Raw genomic sequence first — 21,633 nt, forward strand, 5'->3', positions numbered from 1 at the left:
GTGACTCGGGATGGAATCCTGAGGTTCTGCTTGGCCTGGCACCACTGCGACCTCAGGGAGCATTGGGCTGTGAGTATGTGTAAGCGTGTCAAGGGAGTGACATGAATGGCTGCAGCCATGTGACCCAAACATCTCAACATGTGCCAGGCTGAAACCTGCTTGCTCTGTTGCATCTCTGTCGTAATGGTCTCCAGAGTGACAATACTTTGGAGAGGCAGAAAGTCCCTGGCTTGACCAGTTTCTAAGCAGGGCTCCAATAACATCCAATTGAGGTGACAGATTGAGATGAGACTTTGGGTAGTTGAGAACAAACCCTAGTGACTCCAACACCCAAATGGTCAGGTACAGGGGACTGGGTGGGCCCTGCCTGACACATGCTCTTTACCAGTCAATTGCCCAGATATTGGAAGACATGCACTCTAAGTCTGCAGAGATGTGCCACCGCCACCACTCAGGTGTGGGGTGGACACGAACCCAAACAGCAACACCCAGTACCGGAAGTGCTGTTTTCCCACCACAAATCAGAGATACTTCCTATTACCGGGAAAAATTTCAAAATGGGTGTATGCGTCCTATAGGAAGAGGGAGCATAGCCAGTCCCCTTTTTGCAAAAGGGAGATCAAGGTGCCCAAGGAAACCATCTTGAACGTTTCTTATTTTTAGAAACCTGTTTAAGGCCCTCAGGTCTAGGATGGCACGGAGTCCTCCTGTTTTCTTTGGCATCGGGAAGTACCTGGAGTAGAATCCCCACCCTCTTTGCCCTGGTGATACAGGCTCAACCTCTCTGGCCATTATGAGGGAGGAGAGCTCCACTTGCAGCATGGCCCCCAAAATGGGCATGGAGAACAATTTGGCAGGACACCCAATAGATTTAATTAGTAGCCCTGGACAAAACCCACTGGTCTGAGGTTACACTGGGCTACCAGTTCACAAAGAACCACAGCCTAGAACCCAAGTAAAGTTCCATCTCCCAGATACAGGCAACTGGCTTATGCTCTCTATGGCCCAGTCAAAACCCCATTCCCGGAGTTGACGAAGGAGCTGGCTGGGACTTGGGAGCTGTGCTGCCTGGAACGGCTGTGGGAGCTCTGATGGTGTGGACGGAATTGAGGAGGCGGAGGATAATACTTCCTTTGGCAAAAGAAAGACTTCCTGGGCCCAGGCCTCGGCAGTATTCTGGATGAGGACACTGGGTCCAGAATACTGGCGTGGAGCTGTTGGAGTGTTTCATGATGTTCCCGGAGTTGGGTCACTGCTTCCTTCACCCTATTTCCAAAGTGATTCTTTCCAGTTCAAGGCACGTCAGCGACACCCCTTGCCCTTTCTTGATGATTTGACTTTGAGGGGAAGGGTGAGGGGGGGGAAGGCAAAATCTCATCCCTTGCCTCAGGCAGCAGACTGCCTTCAGCTGCCCCTGAGATTGGTGAGGCAAGACTTCCCTTGGCTAAATCCATGTTGGCTTTGTCCCATTAAACTATGTCTATATAGGTAGAAACATAGAAATGTGACAGCAGAAAAGGATCATATGGCCCATCTAGTCTGCCCATTCGTCCAATTTATCTAGCCCTTACACTTCCCATCACTCCCTCAGGGATCCCCTGGGTTTATCCCATGTTTTCTTGAATTCAGATACTGTTTTTGTCTCCACCACCTCTACTGGGAGGCCGTTCCATGTATCCACTTCTCTTTCTATAAAGAAATATTTCTGAAGATTACGCCTGAGTCTACCCCCTTTTACCCTTATCCCTTTGTTCTAGAGTCTCCTTTCTATTGGAAGAGGCTTGCCTTTGCATGGAAACCTTTGAATACTTGCCAGGTTCTTTTTAGGTACTTGCCAGGTTCTTGTGGCCTGGTTTGGCCACTGTTGGAAACAGGATGCTGGGCTTGATGGACCCTTGGTCTGACCCAGTATGGCATTTTCTTATGTTCTTATGAATGTCTCTATCATTGCTCACCTTTCCTCTAGGATATACATGTTTAGATCTTTAAGTTTATCCCCCTAATGCTTTAAAACAAAGACCACTGACCATTTTAGTAGTCACCCTCTGGACAGACTCCAACCTGTTTATATCCTTTTGAAAGTGCGGACTCAAGAATTGTACACAGTATTGCAAATGAGGTCTCACATGGGACTTATACAGAGGCAGTATCACCTCCTTTTCTTTTGATGACCATTTTTCTCCCAATACACCTCAATACAGTGACTTGGGCACTCCCTTCCCTCTGTCACGCTTCAGTAGATGAGCTGATATTACGGGACATGGGCTTCAGATTTAAAATAAAGCATTGTAGCAGCCTAAACAAAAAAACTGCTCCAATTTTACTGTGCTACTATCCCAGTTTAAGTAACAGAATTGAAAAGGCCTATAAAATGATAATATAATCTCTTCTTTTGACTGACCTGTAGATTCAGAGGCTGTTGTATGATTTGCTGGTACTGCTGCAGGAGCTGCTGTAAATGTGTATGCTTCTGCATTATTGTCTGGTACTGATAGCCCACTCTGTGATGCTGATGCTGCTGCCAATGTGCTGCCGCCATCTGCAGCTGCTTCAGTCGTTGCTCCTCATCTGGGTCTTCCACAGGTTTTATTGAGGGCTAACAAGAAATTCAAACATTACTCCAAATGACCTCAACATGAGAAAACCACAAGTACTGTCTTACAGAAAAACTATGATTAAATAAAGCAAATTCAGAATGCACATATTGTAAATACCTGCTCACAAGATTTCCCACAGCTTTCATTAATTTCCAATTCTGGATCTTGTAATCAAGAAAAGGTAGGTATGATTTATAGATTCTTTTGATATAATTAAAGTAGAAAGTAACCACTTAAGATCCTAGTGACACCTAGGAGGACCCCAAGATGGCCGCTGAGTGAGGAACTGACCTGTAGCTTCAGAGGCTGAATTCCAGTGTGTAGGACCGAGCCCTTTCCATCGCTGGGCCTACACACTGGAATTCACTACCTTCGAACCTCCGGCTCGTGCCGTGCACTATTAAATTCAGAACTAACCTAAAGACCTGGCTCTTCAAACAAGCATACCCTCCATAGCCCCTCCACACTCCCACACCCCTTTGCAGCGCCAGCATATAACCTGAACCCATGTATAAAGTTATCTTACATTGGGGGGGCGCTGTTCTGCCGGAGACGGTGATGGCCGCTTAAATTTGAGCTCTCCCTCCCAGATTATAAAAGTGCTGCTAAAGGGACTTTTTACTCGCAGAAAATTGCAGGATATATAGCCTAACTAGAGCGGGTACTCTCTATGATGGCAGGAAAGCGGAAAACCACTGACTTGAAGCAGTTTTCCTTTTCTAAACTACCGCCTGAAATGTCGGAGGTCCACGAGGCTAGGCCGGAGCAGGCCGCGCTGGAGAGTGCCGCAGTAGATTCTGATGTACCCCCGGGAAGCGCGGCAGTCACAGAAATCGAGGTCCCGGCGAGTATAACTCAGCTGCGAGATGAGATTCGGGGCTGGTTTATAGAATTTCGGGCGGATCTCAAGACTCATAAACAAGACCTTCTAGCCTCTATCTCTGACCTCCGGGAGGATTTCGCAGCGCTGGGACAGCGTGTAGATGAGGTTGACGTCCGGACCGAGGGACATGCGGCAGCTATAAATACTTTAAATGAGCAACAGGGTGCCATGAGCGATGAGCTGTCCTCCCTTCAAGATAAACTAGAGGATCTTGAAAATCGCTCTCGCCGCTGCAATCTAAGGATCCGGGGTGTCCCTGAAACGGCAGCCTACGCTAACACCGGTGAGGTCGCTGGGCTTATATGCAAGTTTCTTCTTAATGAGGGCAATATACCTAATTCAGACCCCTCGTCTCAGCCGGCTATCAAATTGGAAAGGGCACACAGGGCACTTGGACCCAGGTCTGATGCCAAACCCAGGGACTTGGTGTTGTGCTTCCACAGTTTTGCCCAGAAAACGGCGATCATGGAGGCGGCCAGGAAACAGAACAACTGGATGTGGGAAGGACACCCTATCTCCATTTTCCAGGACCTAGCCTCCATCACGCTACGGCAGCGGTTCGAGCTCCGGGAAGTTACCGCTTTTCTGCGCCAGGAAAATATCAGATATAAATGGACTTTCCCGTTCGGGCTACAATTTGATGTGAAAGGGTCAACGCACAGGATTAAAACCCTGCATGCCGCAGTGGCGGTCTTGGAGAAAGCAGGCTTTCGCCTCCCCATTGCCACTAATCAGCCCAAGACTGCCTCCCGTAAATTGGTTGACCAACCTAGGTGGCACAGGGTGGGCAAAGGTGGTAAACGCCTTCGTAGGCACTCAGAAGAATCGAGGGCAGCCCTATCGGATCAAGGTTGACTTGCTAATGCTTCCAGTTTCCGTCCTGGATTCATTTACAGTTTAGGTACCATTGATGGTCACCTGTTTCAGATGTATCTCTGTATATCTATTTATGCTTTAAGGATTCAGAGATCTTCTGCGAGTCATGTGTGTTTGTATTGCCATGTTCTTAGTTTATGATATCTTCTTGAAATGTATGTAATCTGGGGGGGGAGGGTATTGATGGCGGTTGTTCCCGCCCGGTTTGGAGGCCCTCCTGTTCATGGTTCTCACCATCTCTTGTGATGGATGGTGGGGGGGAGGTGGGAGGGGAGGGGGGGATTGGGGGGGTGTTTCTTCTCTAACTGGTTGGTTACAATATCTTGTTTATATGAACAGTCCATGGCTTAAAATTGTGGGAGTACATAGTTCGCCAGGGGTCATCTTACTCTATAGATTATGGCGGGGATGTTGAGGTTTGTCTCCATTAATGTCAAGGGTCTTAATCATCACCATAAACGGGCCCTGTTGGAGAGGGAGTTGGAGACCCATAAAGCTACGGTTGGGTTTATACAGGAGACCCATCTCCGTAAGCGATATGAACACTTACTGCGCTTTCGGCAATTCCCACATAGGTACCTAGCGGCAAGTACTAAAGATTCTAAATTTGCGGGTGTGGGAATCTTATTAGCCCGGGATCTCACGCATGAGGTTCTTGCATTTGTGCCCGATCCTCACGGTAGATATGTGATAGTGAAACTCCGCATCGGGGACGAGGTGTTCACTATGGTCACTGTATATGCCCCTAATACGGGACAGAGCACCTTCTTCCGCAAACTGGACAATATCTTGCTTATGCATGTGGAAGGACCATTGATATTAGGGGGGGACTTTAATGTCACGCTGACTCCCGCCTTGGACAACTCCGGGCAGTCTTCACTTATCTACCGGGGAGCGAGGTCCTCATTACTCTCTTTAATGGCCCGGTGGGATCTTAAAGATATCTGGCGCCAGAGGTTTCCAATTACAAGAGCTTATACGTTCTACTCGCACGCACATCAATCCTATTCGCGGATTGATTTTTTTCTGGTGGACTCTAGGATACAAAATCGAGTGGTTGGGGGGGGACATTGATCCCATCACTTGGACGGATCATGGCCCAGTAACTATGGTAATTACATTTATTTATTTATTTATTTATTTAAAATTTTTATATACCGACATTCATCCAGGATATCACATCGGTTCACAGTGTAACGCAAATATACGCCATGCATGGCGCTTTACATGGAACAGATAAAACATGTTAACAAGGGAATAAAGGGGTAAGAGAACGTGGGATAAATTGCATTAAATATTAAACAAGAATTGCAAATATATACATATGTACAATGTTGAGAGAACTGAGAGAAAAGGGATTTGGGAATATTAGGGGGGGAGGGGGGAGTGGAGAGCAGAGGGGGGAGAAGAGGGGAGAAGGGGGCGGAAAGAAGAAGGATGGGGCAAAAGTGGGGTACCGAAAGGGGGGCGGTGGAAAGGCAGAGTGGAGATTAGGTGTATGCTTTGGCAAATAGCCAGGTCATTATCCAAGGCCCTTTCAGGACAAAGATTTTGGAGGTTAAATGAAACTTTATTGGCAGATAAGATCTTTGTGACGAAATTGGGACAAGAGCTGCTAGCTTATTTTCAGCGTAATGACAACCCAGAGTGTGCGCCGCCATTGCTGTGGGAATGTTCTAAGGCGGTGGCTCGCGGTCTGCTTATTTCGCAGGCGACATATTGAAAAAGGTGAAGGGGGAACGTAGAGCACTCTTGCACGACCTTATTGCCCAATTATCTAGGCAACATCAAGTCAGGCAAAGCCAAAAAATCTATAATCAGCTAGAAAAAGCCCGGTCGGAACTTCAGTCGCTAGATCTTGCCACGACTAATTTGGCTTTAAATATTACCAAACAGCAGTTTTACGAGGAAGGGGATAAAGCAGGCCGCATGTTGGCCCGACGTCTAAAGGTGGTCCTTGCCCAAAACAATATAGCTAAACTTAAAGACCCCATGGGTGAGATGGTCACGACTTCTGACGATATTCGTCACTGCTTCACGGAGTTCTATGCGGCTCTTTATGCTAAAGATCCTGCTATAACTGACAAGGATATTGACTGTTATTTGACTCCGGTTGCTTTACCGACTCTGACCCCCGAACAGCAAGAGAGGCTAGAGGGACCTATTACTGCTGCTGAGGTCCAATATGCTATTAAATTGTTGAAGGTGGGCAAGGCTCCAGGCCTTGACGGCCTCTCAGGGAGTTACTATAAAAAATTGACGCACACCTTGGCCAAGCCCCTCACTGACATGTTTAACTCTTTGCAGGGCGAAGCGCGGCTAGCTCCCCATTCTAATGTAGCGGGCATCACGGTCATCGCAAAGCCGGGGAGGGACCCTGACCTCTGCGGCTCTTACCGTCCGATCTCTCTGATCAACCTTGATCTTAAGATACTAGCCCGGGTCTTAGCGGAACGCTTGAAGATTATATTACCCAATTTAATTTACAATGACCAGGTTGGCTTTATTCCAGATCGAATGGCCAGTGCCAATATTCGCAAAGTAATTGATCTGATTGACTGGGTACAGGTTAAACAAATACCAGCAGTCCTCCTGGCCATTGATGCTGAAAAAGCCTTTGATCTGGTTCACTGGCCCTTCTTATTTAAAGTCTTGCAAAAAATGGGCTTTGGTCCATATTTTCAGTGCTGGGTACAGGCCCTCTACGACTCCCCACAGGCTAGGGTAAAGGTGAATGGTGGTTATGGCCCTTGTTTCCCTATTCAGAGGGGTACTCGGCAGGGATGCCCTCTGTCTCCGATGCTTTTTGCCCTTTTTTTGGAGCCGCTGGCCTCGAAGGTCCGAGCTTCCTCCCAGGTGGTGGGAGTTGAGTTACAGGGCATTCACTGTAAAATGTCGCTTTTTGCGGACGATGTCCTCTTTACGCCGACGAATCCCTTTGATTCTCTCACGGCTGTGAGGGGTGAACTGGAAGCTTTTCAGAGAGTAGCGGGTTTCAGGGTCAACCACGATAAATCTGAGCTCTTGAACCTTACTCTGCCACCCTTGGAAGTTGAGCGTATAAAGGCGGTGTTCCCCTTCCGATGGGCAACCCATTTTATTAAATATTTGGGGGTTCATATCGGAGCACGTACCTCTGATTTATTTTGCCTTAATTACACCAAACTTTGGCAGAAAATTGAAGGGGATCTACATCGTTGGGGCAGGGAAGCCTTCTCTTGGATGGGACGTATTGCAATTCTGAAAATGAATGTGCTTCCCCGGTTACTATATCTGTTTTCTACTCTCCCCATATTAGTGCCTAAAACGGTTCTAGCGACTTGGCAAAGGAAGCTCTTCGGATATATCTGGAGGAGGAGACCGCCCCGGGTGTCGCGTGCTGTCCTTTATCTCCCCCGTAGAAGTGGGGGGAGGGGAGTCCCTAATTTGACATGGTATCATGGGGCAGCTCAACTACGAGCTATTATTGCCACCTATCAACAACGTGATGTTAAGCAGTGGGTCCGAGTAGAACAAGCCATGATAGCTGTCATGCCTATTCAAGCTCTGTTTTGGCAGCCCAAACACACATACAGGCCTCTTGTTTACTTACCTGGGGCGTTACGGACCACTCTTGCTGTGTGGGCTCAGTGGCGTAACCAGCTTGTCGGACCCTATAGGTATTTTCAGTTGACTCATTTGTTCCATAACACTGATTTTCAGATGGGCTTCCGGTCCCCAGTTTTTCATAGCTGGCAACAGCAGGGAGTGGTCACTATCAGTCATTTATGGACAGGTGGGGAGGTTTTATCTGCACAGGAGTTTCTGCACAAATTTCAAGGGGGAATGGGAGATTTTCTGGGAGTGGCTCAGGTTCGGCACTTCCTACAGGGGATTCGGGCTGCACAGATGTTACGTATCACTAAATCCCTGTTTGAGACCTTTTGTGATAATGCTGATAAGCTAAGAGGTGTAATTTCTAAATTGTATGGGTTGTTAAATGCATTGTCCCCCTTTGCTTTCCCTCACCTTAAAGCATGGGAGACTGAGTTGGGAGTTAGTGTTTCAGATGATGACTGGGAGGTTGTTTTTCATACTACAGCCAAAAGTTCCATCTCTGCAGCCATACAGGAACATTGTTATAAACTATTGTATAGATGGCACTTGACCCCAGCTCGGTTACACGTTATGTTTCCACAGCGTTCTGATAAGTGTTGGAGACGGTGTGGCCAGGTGGGCTCCTATCTCCATATTTGGTGGACCTGTCCCATTGTAACTGTCTTCTGGAATACAGTCGGTCAATGGTTGCGGGCTGTGCTGGGCATGGACATCCCCATGGGACCTCTCCAGGTCTTGCTGAATTTGCCTTGCGAGGATATGGACAAATTTCGGCAAGTCTTTATTTCTCAGGTGTTTATTGCTGCCCGTTGCGAAATTGCCAAGGCCTGGAAACAGCCTGTTTTACCTTCTCTCTCAGTGGTGTTACATAGACTACATATATGTCATCGTATGGAGCACCTTACTGCGTTGCGCAGGGACAAGGTCGCTAAATTTCAGCGCATCTGGGAACCTTTTCTAAAATGGATTCAAAACCAATCTATCTAGAGTGTCGGGGGACTGGAGCCCGGTTGGCTTTGATTGTCTGGACCTCGTACTTTCCAGGGACTGTTCGCCTTATTTACTCTCCGGTGGACTTGATATTACTGACTGTTCTAGTTCATGTTTTTTCTCTTTGGTGATTTGTACTACGAGATATGTTTAGATTATTCTGTATTGGAGTGGCTATAGAGAAGGGGTGGGGTGGGGAGGGGAGGGGAGGGGAAGGGGGTCTAGGAGACTGTTTGTTTGAAAACGGTATTGGTCTCATTATGCTATTATGGTATGTTGTCTGTTTAAGGTGATCAATAAAAATTTCATATACAAAAAAAAAAAAAAAAGTTATCTTACATTGTTTCACTGTTTTCTGGTTTTGCGTATTCCTACAACCAGCCTGTTGCGCTTGTATCTCCAGCTCCTTGCTGTATCTCTGTTCCTATGTAATCCCTTTCCCTAATACCTGTTTTATTGTCATTTCCAATCTGTAGTTCCGCTGTAAACCGATATGATGTCGCTACTAATATCAGTAAAAAAAAAAAAAAAAAGGAACACTTTTAGAGGGCTCTCCACCTGATTACCTTTTTCCTCGATTTCCTCGCATTAAAATGTCTCATACCAAGAGAAAGGCTAGACTGAGAGGGATTATATCGAGTTCTCCCTCCCTGGAAACATCTCAGCCTCGTATTAAGGGCTTTTTTCACGGCAATTCCAACAGCAACGCCGGAACTATTGGTTGCTGCGGGGCTGGTGGGGGAGCAAACCCGGCCCCTTTGACCACCATCTCATTGAGCCCCGACACTCCGAGCACGCCTTCCCCATCCTACCATGAACCTCCTGGCAATCCGGTCCCTGCAAGGGTGACAACCTTTTCAGGGACAAGTTCCAAGAAATGGTTGCGAACTTAAAAGACCAGGCAATAGCTGTCCAATCGTTGACACATTCCTCATCCTTTGCCACACAACGGAGATATTACTCTGCCAACCGCAGACAACAATATCAACGGCATCCCTATAGGCAATATCAACAGTTTCGTTCTACTCCGTACAACCCGCCACAAAGGACAGCACCACCACCTCCTCAGGCGAGGAGGGGGCAGGGCAAGACAGCAGAGAACACCGGCACAACAGCCTCAGCAGACGGCCAAACCTGCCCCATCTTTTTAATACCGCCACCTTCATCACTATCACTGCACCCTCCGGGGAGGATCACCTTGTGCCTTCCATGTTGGGTGACCATAAATACAGACCTATGGGTTCTAGAAATTGTAAGACAGGGATATCAACTTCGTTTCCGCAACAAACCCAATCCTACCCTACCTGGGAGACAGGGATTGGTCTGAGAACCGTGAGCTATGGAGTCTTGTGGCGGGAGGGTGTGAGGTAAGAACCCCTCCTCTCTCCGAGGATATTGAAAACTGTAGGCCGCTGCCCGTAGGTTTTGCTATTTTATGACTGTGTCTGTTCTCACTCACTGAGTGGGTTACCCCTCTCGATATCTGAGTTGAGGTGTGTGGTGGAGTTGTTTTCCCATGTAGGCACTAGGGGTGCCTGTTTGGACTTTTCATGGTTCGATTTTGACATATGTGGTGTTGGTGAGGGGACGTATGTCGCCGGTATCGGTCATTGCGTCAGAGCCAACACTCTCTGCATCGAACTCGATGCTCCCTGCGTCGATTTCGGTGTCAACCCGGGTGCTTCTCGCATCGATCCCGATACTTCTCGTGTCGGCTCAGAGTCCTTTTGCGGCGCCATCGATGCTCTATGTGTCGGCTTCGGTTTCATATGCGTCTGTCTTTTGTGTCTTGACGCCAATCTCGGCGGCGAAGGGGTGGACTGCTTCGGTCAGGTCCCCGACTCGTGTCGCGATTGCTTCAACACAGATGACGCAGATCTACTGGAGTCCCCCGCTCCTCGTGGCCTCGGCTCTTGCGATCGCCGCTGTAATGTATGCCTCGTCGAGTTGTGGCTATGAAGGCCTTGACTCCGGATTCTATCCCCACCCACCGATCCTCCAGTCCTGGAGGTGGAGGGCTCCACGGATACCGCTCTTTTTACGTTAGGGGTCTTGTGCTACCTGGGACCCGGTGACGAGTGCGCCTCCGAAGGTGGAGCATAGGACCCCGATTGCGCTTCCTCAGGGCCTGAATCTTATGGGCCCCTCTGCCATCTGGCTCGCGGCGACATCCTGCCGCAATGCTTACATGCAGCCTGCTGATGATCCGGCCTGAGGCAACGGTAGCAGCTATCATGCCCATTGGTGATGGACATGATTCTGCTGCAACCGCAGGGTTTGAACCCCGGAAGCCTCAGAGCCGGTTTTTGGGACATTTTCTTCTGTTTTTTAGAAATTAGGTCTGAGGAGAAACTAGCTCCGCGTGCGCTCCCGCATGCAGAAAAAACAGACTGAGGAGAGACTGTTTTTCTGCGCGGGAAGGCATGCGCAGCCGCACAGAGCAAAGCTCTATATTCTACTCAGAAGCTCCGCCTCCTGGGCCCTGATGGACAGTTGCCATGAAGCATGGCTAATTCAGCCCTGCTATCAACAGGAAAAACACCATTACGTTTCAGGTTGTGCACAGGCTGAGGTGCAATGGCGTGAAAAAGTAAACAACAGCGCCCTGTTTACCATCTGCATGCCCAGTCTCCAAATTTTGCAATTTCCTCTTGCAATTTCTCACAATCCTCTTGTGATTTAACAACTTTGAATAATTTTGTGTCATCTGCAAATTTGATCACCTCACTTGTTGATCCGGTTTCCAGTTCTTTTATAAAGATATTAAAACGCAGCAGTCCCAGAACAGATCCCTGGGACACTCCACTATTCACCTTTCTCCATTGGGAAAATTTACCATTTAGCCCTACTCTCTGTTATCTATCTTTTAACCAGTTGGCGATCCACAATAAGACACTGCCCCCCATCCCATGATTTTTTATTTCCTAAGAAGTCTCTGGAGAGGAACTTTGTCAAATGCTTTCTGGAAAATTCAGATACACTGTATCAACCAGTTCACCTTTATCCACATGTTTATTTACACCCTCAAAAAATGTAGCAAATTTCTGAGTCATGACTTCGCTTAGCTAAATCCATGTTGGCTTTGTCCCATTATACTATGCTTATCTATATATTGGAGAAATTACATACCTGATAATTTCGTTTTCCTTAGTATAGACAGATGGACTCAGGACCAATGGGTATAGTGTACTCCTGCTAGCAGTTGGAGACTGATCAGATTTCAATCTGACGTCAGCCCCTAGTACATATATCCCTGCAGGAAGTGCAGCTCTTCAGTATTCTCCACGAAAAACATTGTGGATATATGTGTGACTGACTGATTAACTTAATAATTTGGTTAACTTGAATAACTTCATAACTTGGTTAAATGTTAAAACTTGATTAACTTGATTAACTTGAACTGGTTGATTGACTATAGCTGGAGACCGCCAGTGTACTCAACCGGTAAGCGTCGACACCCAGCAGGGTGGATGCACTAGGTAAAGGAAAACATGGCTTACCCTTGAATCATTTGAAGGACCATGCGTGACGGCAGACAAGGGTGGGATGCTGAGTCCATCTGTCTACACTAAGGAAAACGAAATTATCAGGTAAGTAATTTCTCTATTTCCTAGCGTGTAGCAGATAGACTCAGGACTAATGGGATGTATAAAAGCTACTCCCGAACCGGGTGGGAGGCTGCCCGTGACCCACTTAGTATTGCCCTTGCAAATGCCGTGTCCTCCCGAGCCTGAACGTCCAGACGGTAGAATCTGGAGAAGGTATGGATGGAGGACCATGTAGCCGCCCTGCAGATCTCAGCAGGTGACAGCATTCTAGTTTCTGTCCAGGATATTGCCTGGCTCTGGTAGAATGGGCCTTGGCCTGTAGAGGTGGTGGCTTGCCAGCTTCAACGTAGGCCGCCTTGATGACTTCCTTGATCCAGCAGGCGATGGTTGCCCACGAGGCCGCTTCCCCTTGTCTCTTTCCGCTGTGAACGACGAAAAGGTGGTCCATTTTTCGTACTGGTTCCGCCATTTCCAGGTATCTGGATAGGAGTCTGCCGATGTTGAGGTGGCGCAGACTACGGGCTTCTTCCAAATTCTTCGAACCATCCGCCATTGGTAGCGAGATGGTCTGGTTAAGGTGGGAGTGTGAGACCACTTTGGGGAGGAAGGAGGGAACCGTGCATAGTTGGATGGACCCCGGGGTGAGTCTGAAGAACTGCTCACGGCAGGACAGTGCTCGTAGTTCCGAGATGCGGCGGGCTGAACACACGACCAGCAAGAACACAGTCTTTAAGGTTAACAGACGGAGGGACAGGCCTTGGAGGGGTCTGAAGGCGGATCACGCTAGGAACTCCAGGACGAGGTTGAGGTTCCATAGAGGTACTGGCCACTTTAGTGGTGGGTGAATGTGTTTGACTCCTTTCAGGAAGCGTGATACATCTGGGTGAGAAGCTATGCTGTCGCCCTCGCTCTTGGAGCCGTAGCATGACAATGCGGCCACCTGTACCTTGATGGAGGTGAGGGACAGACCCTTCTGTAGTCCGTTCTGTAAGAATTCCAGGATCACGGGAACTTTAAATGAGCGTGGCTTGATGTCATGGTCTTCGCAACAGGCTTCAAATACTCTTCAGATCCGTATGTATGTTAGCGATGTGGAGAACTTGCATGCTCGGAGGAGAGTGTCAATTACCGCCCCCGAGTATCCGCTCTTTCTTAGGCGAGCCCTCTCAATGGCCAGACCGTAAGAGAGAATAGAGCTGGGTCCTCGTGGAGGATCGGATCTTGTTGTAGAGGTCCCTGTGTGGAGGCAGGGGTAGGGGGTTCCCTGCCAGCAGTCTTCTCATGTCTGCGTACCAGAGTCTTCTTGGCCAATCTGGAGCCACCAGAAGAACTAGTCTCTTGTGTAGTTGTATCTTGTGAATGATTGCGCCCAGTAGGAGCCATGGCGGGAAGGCGTATAGTAGAGTCCCCGGGGGCCAGGGCTGTACCAGGGCATCGATCCCTTGGGACCGCGGTTCCCGCCTGCGGCTGAAGTATCTGGATACTTGGGCATTGGATCTGTTTGCCAGAAGGTCCATGTCCGTTGTCCCCCACCGATTCACTATCATCTTGAAGACTGTGGACGATAGCCTCCATTCTCCTGGGTCTAGACTTTCCATGCTGAGGAAGTCTGCCATGATGTTGTCTTTCCCGGCGATGTGGACGGCGGATATCTCCTGGAGGTTTGCTTCCGCCTACGCCATTAGGGGTCTATTTCTAGGGACACTTGTTGGCTCCTGGTTCCCCCCTGCCGGTTGATGTAGGCTATTGTCGTGGTGTTGTCCGACATTACTCTGACCGCTTTGTTTCGAAGTCTATGAGCGAACTGCAGGCAGGCTAGTCTGACTGCCCGCACCTCTAGGCGATTGATGTTCCATCCCGCCTCTTCTGCGTTCCACTGCCCTTGGGCGGTTAACTCCTTGCAGTGTGCTCCCCATCCTCGTAGACTGGCATCTGTGGTGAGTAGGGTCCAGGGTGGGGAGGATAGTCTTGATCCCTGGCTCATGTGGCTGGCCTGCAGCCACCACCGTAGCTGCAGGCCGAACTCTGCCCGGGAGTGACAGACATAAGGTGTAGTTCTGGGACCGTGGGCTCCACCGTGATAGGAGGGAGCGCTGTAGGGGCCTCATGTGGGCTCTTGCCCATGGAACTACTTCCAGTGTGGATGCCATCAGCCTGAAGACTTGCAGGTAATCCCATGCTGTGGGACGAGGATCGTTCAAGCAAGGTTTGCAGCTGGTTCCACAATTTTGATCTCCTTGTGGGGGGGTCAGGCTGACCTTGTCCTCTTTGGTGTCGAATCCTAGGTAATCCAGCAACTGTGAGGGCTGTAGGGAGCTTTTGTGTGTGTTGACCACCCATCCTAGGCTCTCCAGTAGAGTTATGACTCTGCTGGTTGCTTGGTGGCTTTCCTCCGGTGACTTTGCCCTGATCAGCCAATCATCTAGGTAAAGGTGAACGAGGATTCCTTCCTTCCTCAGTGTTGCCGCCACCACTACTATTTCCTTGGTGAACGTCCGGGGTGCTGTGGCTAGCCCGAAGGGTAGTGCCCGGAACTGGTAGTGACGGTTCAGGACTTTGAAGAGTAGGTATCGCTGGTGTTCCTGAAGAATTGGGATGTGCAGATAGGCCTCCAAAAGATCCAGGGATGTGAGAAACTCTCCTGGTTGTATTGCTCTTATAACGGATCGTAAGGTTTCGATACGGAAGCGGGGAATCCTGAGGTGGCGGTTGACCCACTTGAGGTCCAGGATGAGTCTGAATGTTCCCTCTTTCTTGGGGACGATAAAATAAATGGAATAATGTCCAGTATTTATTTCCTGTGGAGGCACTGGGGTTATGGTCTCGAGGGCCAGTAGTCTAGACAGTGTAGCTTCCACTGCCGCCTTCTTGAAGGGGTCGTGGCAGGGGGACTCCACGAACTTGTCTGGATGGGGTTCATAGGAAATCCAGGTAGTACCCCTCCCAAATGATGGCTAGGACCCACTTGTCCAATGTTATCTCGACCCATCTGCGGTAGAATAGAGCTAGTCTGCCCCCTATGTCTTCTTCCCTTGGATGGGTCAGCTGAATCTCATTGTGGGGTACGGCTAGGGCCTGCACCCGAGCTGGTTCCCCTCTTGTTGTACTTGGTCCGAAAAGACTGGTTCCTGCCCATAGGGCGGGGGGTTTGATAGTTGCTCCTGTAAGGATTGAAGCGCTGTGAATCTCTGCCCCTAGAGGACCTGGGGAAGGGTCGCTGGTTTCTCTTCGTCTTATCCTCCGGCAGGTGCGGCAATGGGGATTTGCCCCATTTGTCGGCCAGTTTCTCTAGTTCGCTGCCGAACAGGAGGGATCCTTTAAAGGGCATCCTTGTGAGGCGCATTTTGGAAGATGCGTCGGCCGACCAGCTTCAGAGCCAGAGTTGCCTTCTGGCTACCACCGCAGAGGACATTCCTCTGGCCGCTGTGCGCACTAGGTCGGAAGCAGCGCCAGCAAGGAATGATACTGCTGGTTCCATGTATTCTCCTGGGATGTTTTTCCTGGTTTGTGATAAACAGGCGCGTGTCACCACGGTGCAGCAGGCCACAATTTGTAGAGACATAGCGGCTACGTCAAATGACTGTTTGAGGATGGACTCTAGACGCCGGTCATATGTATCCTTGAGCGCAGCTCCTCCCTCTACTGGGATAGTGGTGCGTTTAGAGACCGCGCAGACCATGGCATCCACTCTTGGGCATGCGAGAAGATCTTTGGTTGCCGGGTCCAGGGGGTACAGGTCAATCAGCTGTTGTGCTGCTTGTAACAGAGGGAAATGTCAAGAAGTCTGTCGGAGACCCTCCAGCAGGGGGTTCGGTTTAGGTTCCCCTGAAGTCCCTGGGCCCGGGATAGCGAGCTCCATGAGGCCTTGGTTGACCAGGTCCGGGAGCTCATCCTTTGTGAAGAAGCGTCTCATGGTTTGGTGAGGCTCTGTCCCTGGGGGGAGCTCCCCCTCTTCTAGGGGTTCGGCTTCCTCTTCAGAGATGTCAGAGTCCCCATAGGTGGGACTTCTGGGTAGTGGAAGCCTGTGCCTAGGTCTTGAAGGACCTGGGGCATGAGGGTCCTCCTGTGGAGCATGTGGCTGGACAGCCAGAGGTTCAGTTTGCATTTGAACAAAGGTGTGAATACCCTTGAAGAACTCCATCCATGAGATTGAAGCTGGGTCGAAGCTGAGGGGCGCTGGATCCTTGGGGTTCCCCGTCTGTGGGGAGGTCCCCCTGGCTAGGTCCGGGGTACCCCGAGGAGCTAGAACTCGGCCCTGGGTGGGACTGGCCCTGAACTGGATCTCCCAGGGCATCCTCGCATTGGGTGCACAGGGCGTCAGCCTCCTCGCTTTGTGCAGCTCTGATGTAGCATGCTGGGCAGAGGCCTTGAGCTTTTATCTCTGTTTCTGGAGGTGCCATGGCTGTCGGCGCGTAAACTTCTTATGCGCACCGGTGCGCTTAAAGTAAGCGTGTAGTTGTGCGCGTAGCTGTGCGCCCAGCCGTAGATATGTGCCTGACTCTGCGCGCGAAACTTATGCGCGAAGACCTGATGTGCGTGTAAGGCTATGCGCACACGTGCTTTGTGCGCCTAGGTCTGAGTTGTGCGCTCGGGCCAAACGGCGAACGGTGCGGCGAATAGGGCCAAAATGGCGACAGCGAGCACGTGGGCAATATGGTGACCCCTCTTGGAGGGTCTCCGCGTGGGTAGACCCTTGGAAATAACCGGTGCCTGGCCCTGCTACGGCGGATCAACCCGGTGGCACTGGTCCCAGCCGGCGACCTGTGCTCCTTCTCGATCCTCGGAGACCGCTTCAAGCAGAAGATTTCTACCTTACCTTGTCTTCGGCGCTTCCCGGTTGCGTCCCGGGCGGACTCCGGCTGCGGGGGGAGAGGGCAAATACCTTCACCGCGGCGCTCGAGGATGCACCCGCTGCCTCTCAGCCACGCCCGAGGGTCGGGGGCTAAGTCCTCGCCGCGATTCGGCCGCCGGACCGAGGCTCACCTCCGAGGGACCACGGAAATCACGTCAGGAATCTCAACTGGGGGAGGGACCCTAGGGTATCACCGCAGGAGAGCAGGGCTCGTCTTCAGGTAGGTTTGTTCTTTAAAATTTGGATTTTCTTCTTTGAATTTGTTCGAACGCTGTGAGAGCATGCAGATAATCCCTAACTGCTATGGAGACGGAAAATACTGAAGAGCTGCACTTCCTGCAGGAGTATATGTACTAGGGGCTGACGTCAGATTGAAATCTGATCCATCTCCAACTGCTAGCAGGAGTACACTATACCCATTGGTCCTGAGTCCATCTGCTACACTCTAGGAAATTAGCAATTTTCTTCTTCATGACAATTTCTACCATTCCGCCTGGCACAGACGTCAGATTCAGTGGTCTATAGTTTCCTGATTACCCCTTGATCCTTTTTTTAAAAACTGGCATTAGATTGTCTGTGGTACCTTAAGACTGGAAGGTTGCCAATGTTATTGATAGTTTACAAATTTCCAACGGTAGGTTCATAATTTCATTTCTCAGGTCTTTCAGCACTCTGGAATGAATACCACCTGGTCCAGGTGATTTGCTACTCTTTAGTTTGTCAGTTTGCCTTATGTACTACTGCCAAAATAGGCAATCTTACCTTTGTTTCCTCTGGAGGGAGGGGAGGTGGGACATCATCTTTGGGAGGTAATGGAGGTGCTTCATGAATGGAAGGAGGTACAAGAGCCTCCTCTTTCTGGACTTGCAAAGGTCTGCTGTTGGATTCTCCTGAGCCCTGCTGTGGTATCTGCACCTTCATTTCTGCTGTAGACTAAGAAGATGCTGCTTATACCAAATCTGTTGCTGTTCCTGTAAGAAAACAACACAGATGATGATTATACTGAGCACCTATAACTGCTGGGCAGGAAAAGAACAAAAGAGAAACCATTATTAAGGCATTTAGATGGGCAGGTGATAATATGAACAAGTTCTCGCAGGCTGAAGGCAATCACTTTGCTGGGAATTTAATCTCAAATATATTTCAACTCAATTAATCTAAAATCCTAAATAAAAATTGCCACGTCTGAGAAATGGGAATCATGGTAGAATCATTCAGCCTGCTGATCTGTGTTCAGCTGCTCTTCTCTAGCCAGTCTAGCTACTGGAAAATGTGTGCTGTTCCTTATACCTTCACCCTACATTCCCAGGAGTATCATATCCCCTATAATCTTCCCTGCCCTGTTGTCTCTAAATGCTCACCAAGGAAGGACAACAGTAAAAATATATCACATCACATATAGTAACATAGTAAATGAAGGCATGGGGGGGGGTTTTTGTTACAGACGTTTTTATATAATTTTTTTTTTTTTTTTTGCGGTATGATATGTTTTGTGTGAGTTCCAATTGCAATCCACATTAAATGTATTTAATGGAACTGCAGAATATAATAAATACATAAATAAATAAATGGCAAATGACCAAAACACCGTCTAGTCTACACAGCAGTGATTTTATGTGCATTTACCCAAAGCAGATCCAATTTCCTCATGGAACCCAATCCCCGAACCCACTGCGTCCCTTTTAGAACTTCAACTGCTGCTCCATGCAGGTTTCCCCATGCCTTCCAGCAAGCACATGCCACCATATCACTGCTGCCCCGGCGCTCAGTGAAGGCTGTGCGGTTCCTGCATTACCATTCTCTTGCCACTAGGGATCCTCTGTGTTTGTCCCATGCTTTTGTAAAATCTGCCACTGTCTTGGTCATCACTACCTCCTCTGGAAGGGCATTCCAGGCATCCACCACCTCTGCATGAGAAAGTACCTCCAACATTGTCCTAAATCTACCCTCTTGGAGTGTCATACTGTGACCAATTCTGCAGTTTCCTTTCCATTGAAAAAGCTTGGCTTCATGTGCATTAATACCTTTCAGGTATTTAAAAGTCTCACCTCCCTTCTAGTTTATACATATTGGGCCGGATTTTAAAAGCCTTACGAGCGTAGGTGGGGTTACACTTGCTGGGCCTATTTTAAAAAGGCCCGGCGATGCGCATAAAGCCCTGGGACTCGTGTAAGTCCGGAGACGTGTGAAAAGGGGTGGTCAGGGGGCGGGGCCAGAGGCCTCCGACACAGTGGCCATTACCATTGTGTTGGAGGATCGCGTGCCGGCAGGCACAAAAGGTAAGAAAAGTCAGAGGGGGGGGGGGGTTACAGTAGGGCAAGAGGGGGGGAAAGGTTAGGGGAAGGGGTGTGAAGGTCAGGCTAGGGGGAGGGAACGGGGGAAGGCAGTGCGGCTCGGCACGCACAAGGTACACGATTGTGCACCCCCTTGTGCGTGCCGACCCCTGATTTTATCACACGCACCTGCACGCATGTCTTAAAATGTACCCCATTATGTTCCTTCAGTCTCATCTCATAGGTCTTCCTATATAAGACATGCACCATTTTGATTGCCCTTCTCTCTATCATCTCTAGCTTTTCTATATCTTTTCTTGAATTTTAATGTTTTATTGAACAAGGACACATCATAAAAAGGCATTCGACAAAGTCCCGCAAGAGAGGATTCTAAGAAAACTAAAGCGTCAATGGATAGGAGGCGATGTCCTTTGGGATTGCAAGTTATTTAAAAGACAGGAAACAGAGAGTAGGATTAAATGGTCTGTTTTCACAGTGGAAAAAGGTAAACAGTGGAGTGCCTCAGGGATCTGTACTTGGACGGGTGCTTTTTAATATATTTATAAATGATCTGGAAAGGAATACGACAAGTGAGGTAATCAAATTTGTGGATGACACTAAATTATTCAGAGCAGTTAAATCTCAAGCAGATTGTGATGAATTGCAGGAGGAACTTGCAAGACTGGAAGATTGGGTGTCCACATGGTTGGGGTTTTTTTATTTGTAAACTTTTATATACCGTTGGTTGGAACATGCCATCACAACGGTTTACAATGATAAAAAAAAAGAGAGAAGTCATGAACTGTAAAACAATAAAAGAAAACTAAGATTCTCTAAGAAATTAAACGTCAAATTATAAGATAAGATAAAACTTTTACAGCATTATATGAATACATAAAAAGAAATGTAAGAAATATACTAAATATTAAAAGTATTAATTAAATACAAGCCTTCAGAAATCATAAGAGCCTTATAAATAACTACTAAAGTAAATGGTTAAATTAAAAATAATCCTGGTAAAATAACATCATAAAATAGTGCAGTGATTATGGACTTTTCAGCTTGGAGAAGAGACAACTGAGGGGGGGATATGATAGAGGTGTTTAAAATCATGAGAGGTCTAGAACGGGTAGATGTGAATCGGTTATTTACTCTTTCGGATAATAGAAAGACTAGGGGGCACTCCATGAAGTTAGCACGGGGCACATTTAAAACTAATCGGAGAAAGTTCTTTTTTACTCAATGCACAATTAAACTCTGGAATTTGTTGCCAGAGGATGTGGTTCGTGCAGTTAGTATAGCTGTGTTTAAAAAAGGATTGGATAAGTTCTTGGAGGAGAAGTCCATTACCTGCTATTAAGTTCACTTAGAGAATAGCCACTGCCATTAGCAATGGTTACATGGAATAGACTTAGTTTTTGGGTACTTGCCAGGTTCTTATGGCCTGGATTGGCCACTGTTGGAAACAGGATGCTGGGCTTGATGGACCCTTGGTCTGACCCAGTATGGCATTTTCTTATGTTCTTAAGTTCAAGTTTAGCCAATGCGTTCCTTGTAAGCTTGCTCAAAAAGCATTAGCCTGCTGATTCTCAAAGTAAATATCCCCTTACTCATGCCTAGACCTTAATGTACAAAGTACAAACAATTAATTACTGTTTATCACGTTCTCAAATGGTCTTGAATGTAAATGTTGATTTTAACTACTGAATGTAAAAGGTTGCTGAAACTGTAAACCGGAGTGAAGGCTTCTGCCAAACCTCGGTATAGAAAAAAACTTCAAATAAATAAATAAAAATGTTTTAAGTTGTTTTCTAAATAGTTTTAAATCATTTCTGCAACCTTAGATTTGTCGGTAGTGTATTCCATAGACCTGGACCTGCTAATGAAATTGCTCGTTCCCTTACTGTAATAAGTCATGCTGATGCAATTAAGGGTATTGATAAAAGGCCTTTATTGGCTGATCTGAGGTTACGCTGTGGTATGTGTAGCCAAACTGCGGCATTAATCCATTTGATTT

At 48.2% G+C, this 21,633-nt stretch overlaps 1 protein-coding gene across 3 annotated transcripts in view; it reads right to left on the reverse strand.

Annotated features, from left to right (window-relative positions):
* YLPM1 (YLP motif containing 1) overlaps nt 1–21,633 on the reverse strand; it is a 443,744-nt gene that overhangs the window by 370,529 nt on the left and 51,582 nt on the right. For all 3 annotated transcript variants that reach the window (XR_003856278.1, XM_029598421.1, XM_029598422.1), the window contains exons 2-3: nt 18,106–18,314; nt 2,402–2,596 (exon numbers count right to left, since the gene is read on the reverse strand). Coding sequence is in view for 2 of the 3 variants with exons in the window: in XM_029598421.1 (XP_029454281.1) it covers nt 2,402–2,596; nt 18,106–18,264 (354 nt within the window). In the remaining variant the exon portion in view is untranslated. The remainder of the gene's footprint in view (nt 1–2,401; nt 2,597–18,105; nt 18,315–21,633) is intronic.

This window comes from Rhinatrema bivittatum, chromosome 4 (assembly GCF_901001135.1).
Source record: "Rhinatrema bivittatum chromosome 4, aRhiBiv1.1, whole genome shotgun sequence".
Classification (NCBI taxonomy): domain Eukaryota; kingdom Metazoa; phylum Chordata; class Amphibia; order Gymnophiona; family Rhinatrematidae; genus Rhinatrema; species Rhinatrema bivittatum.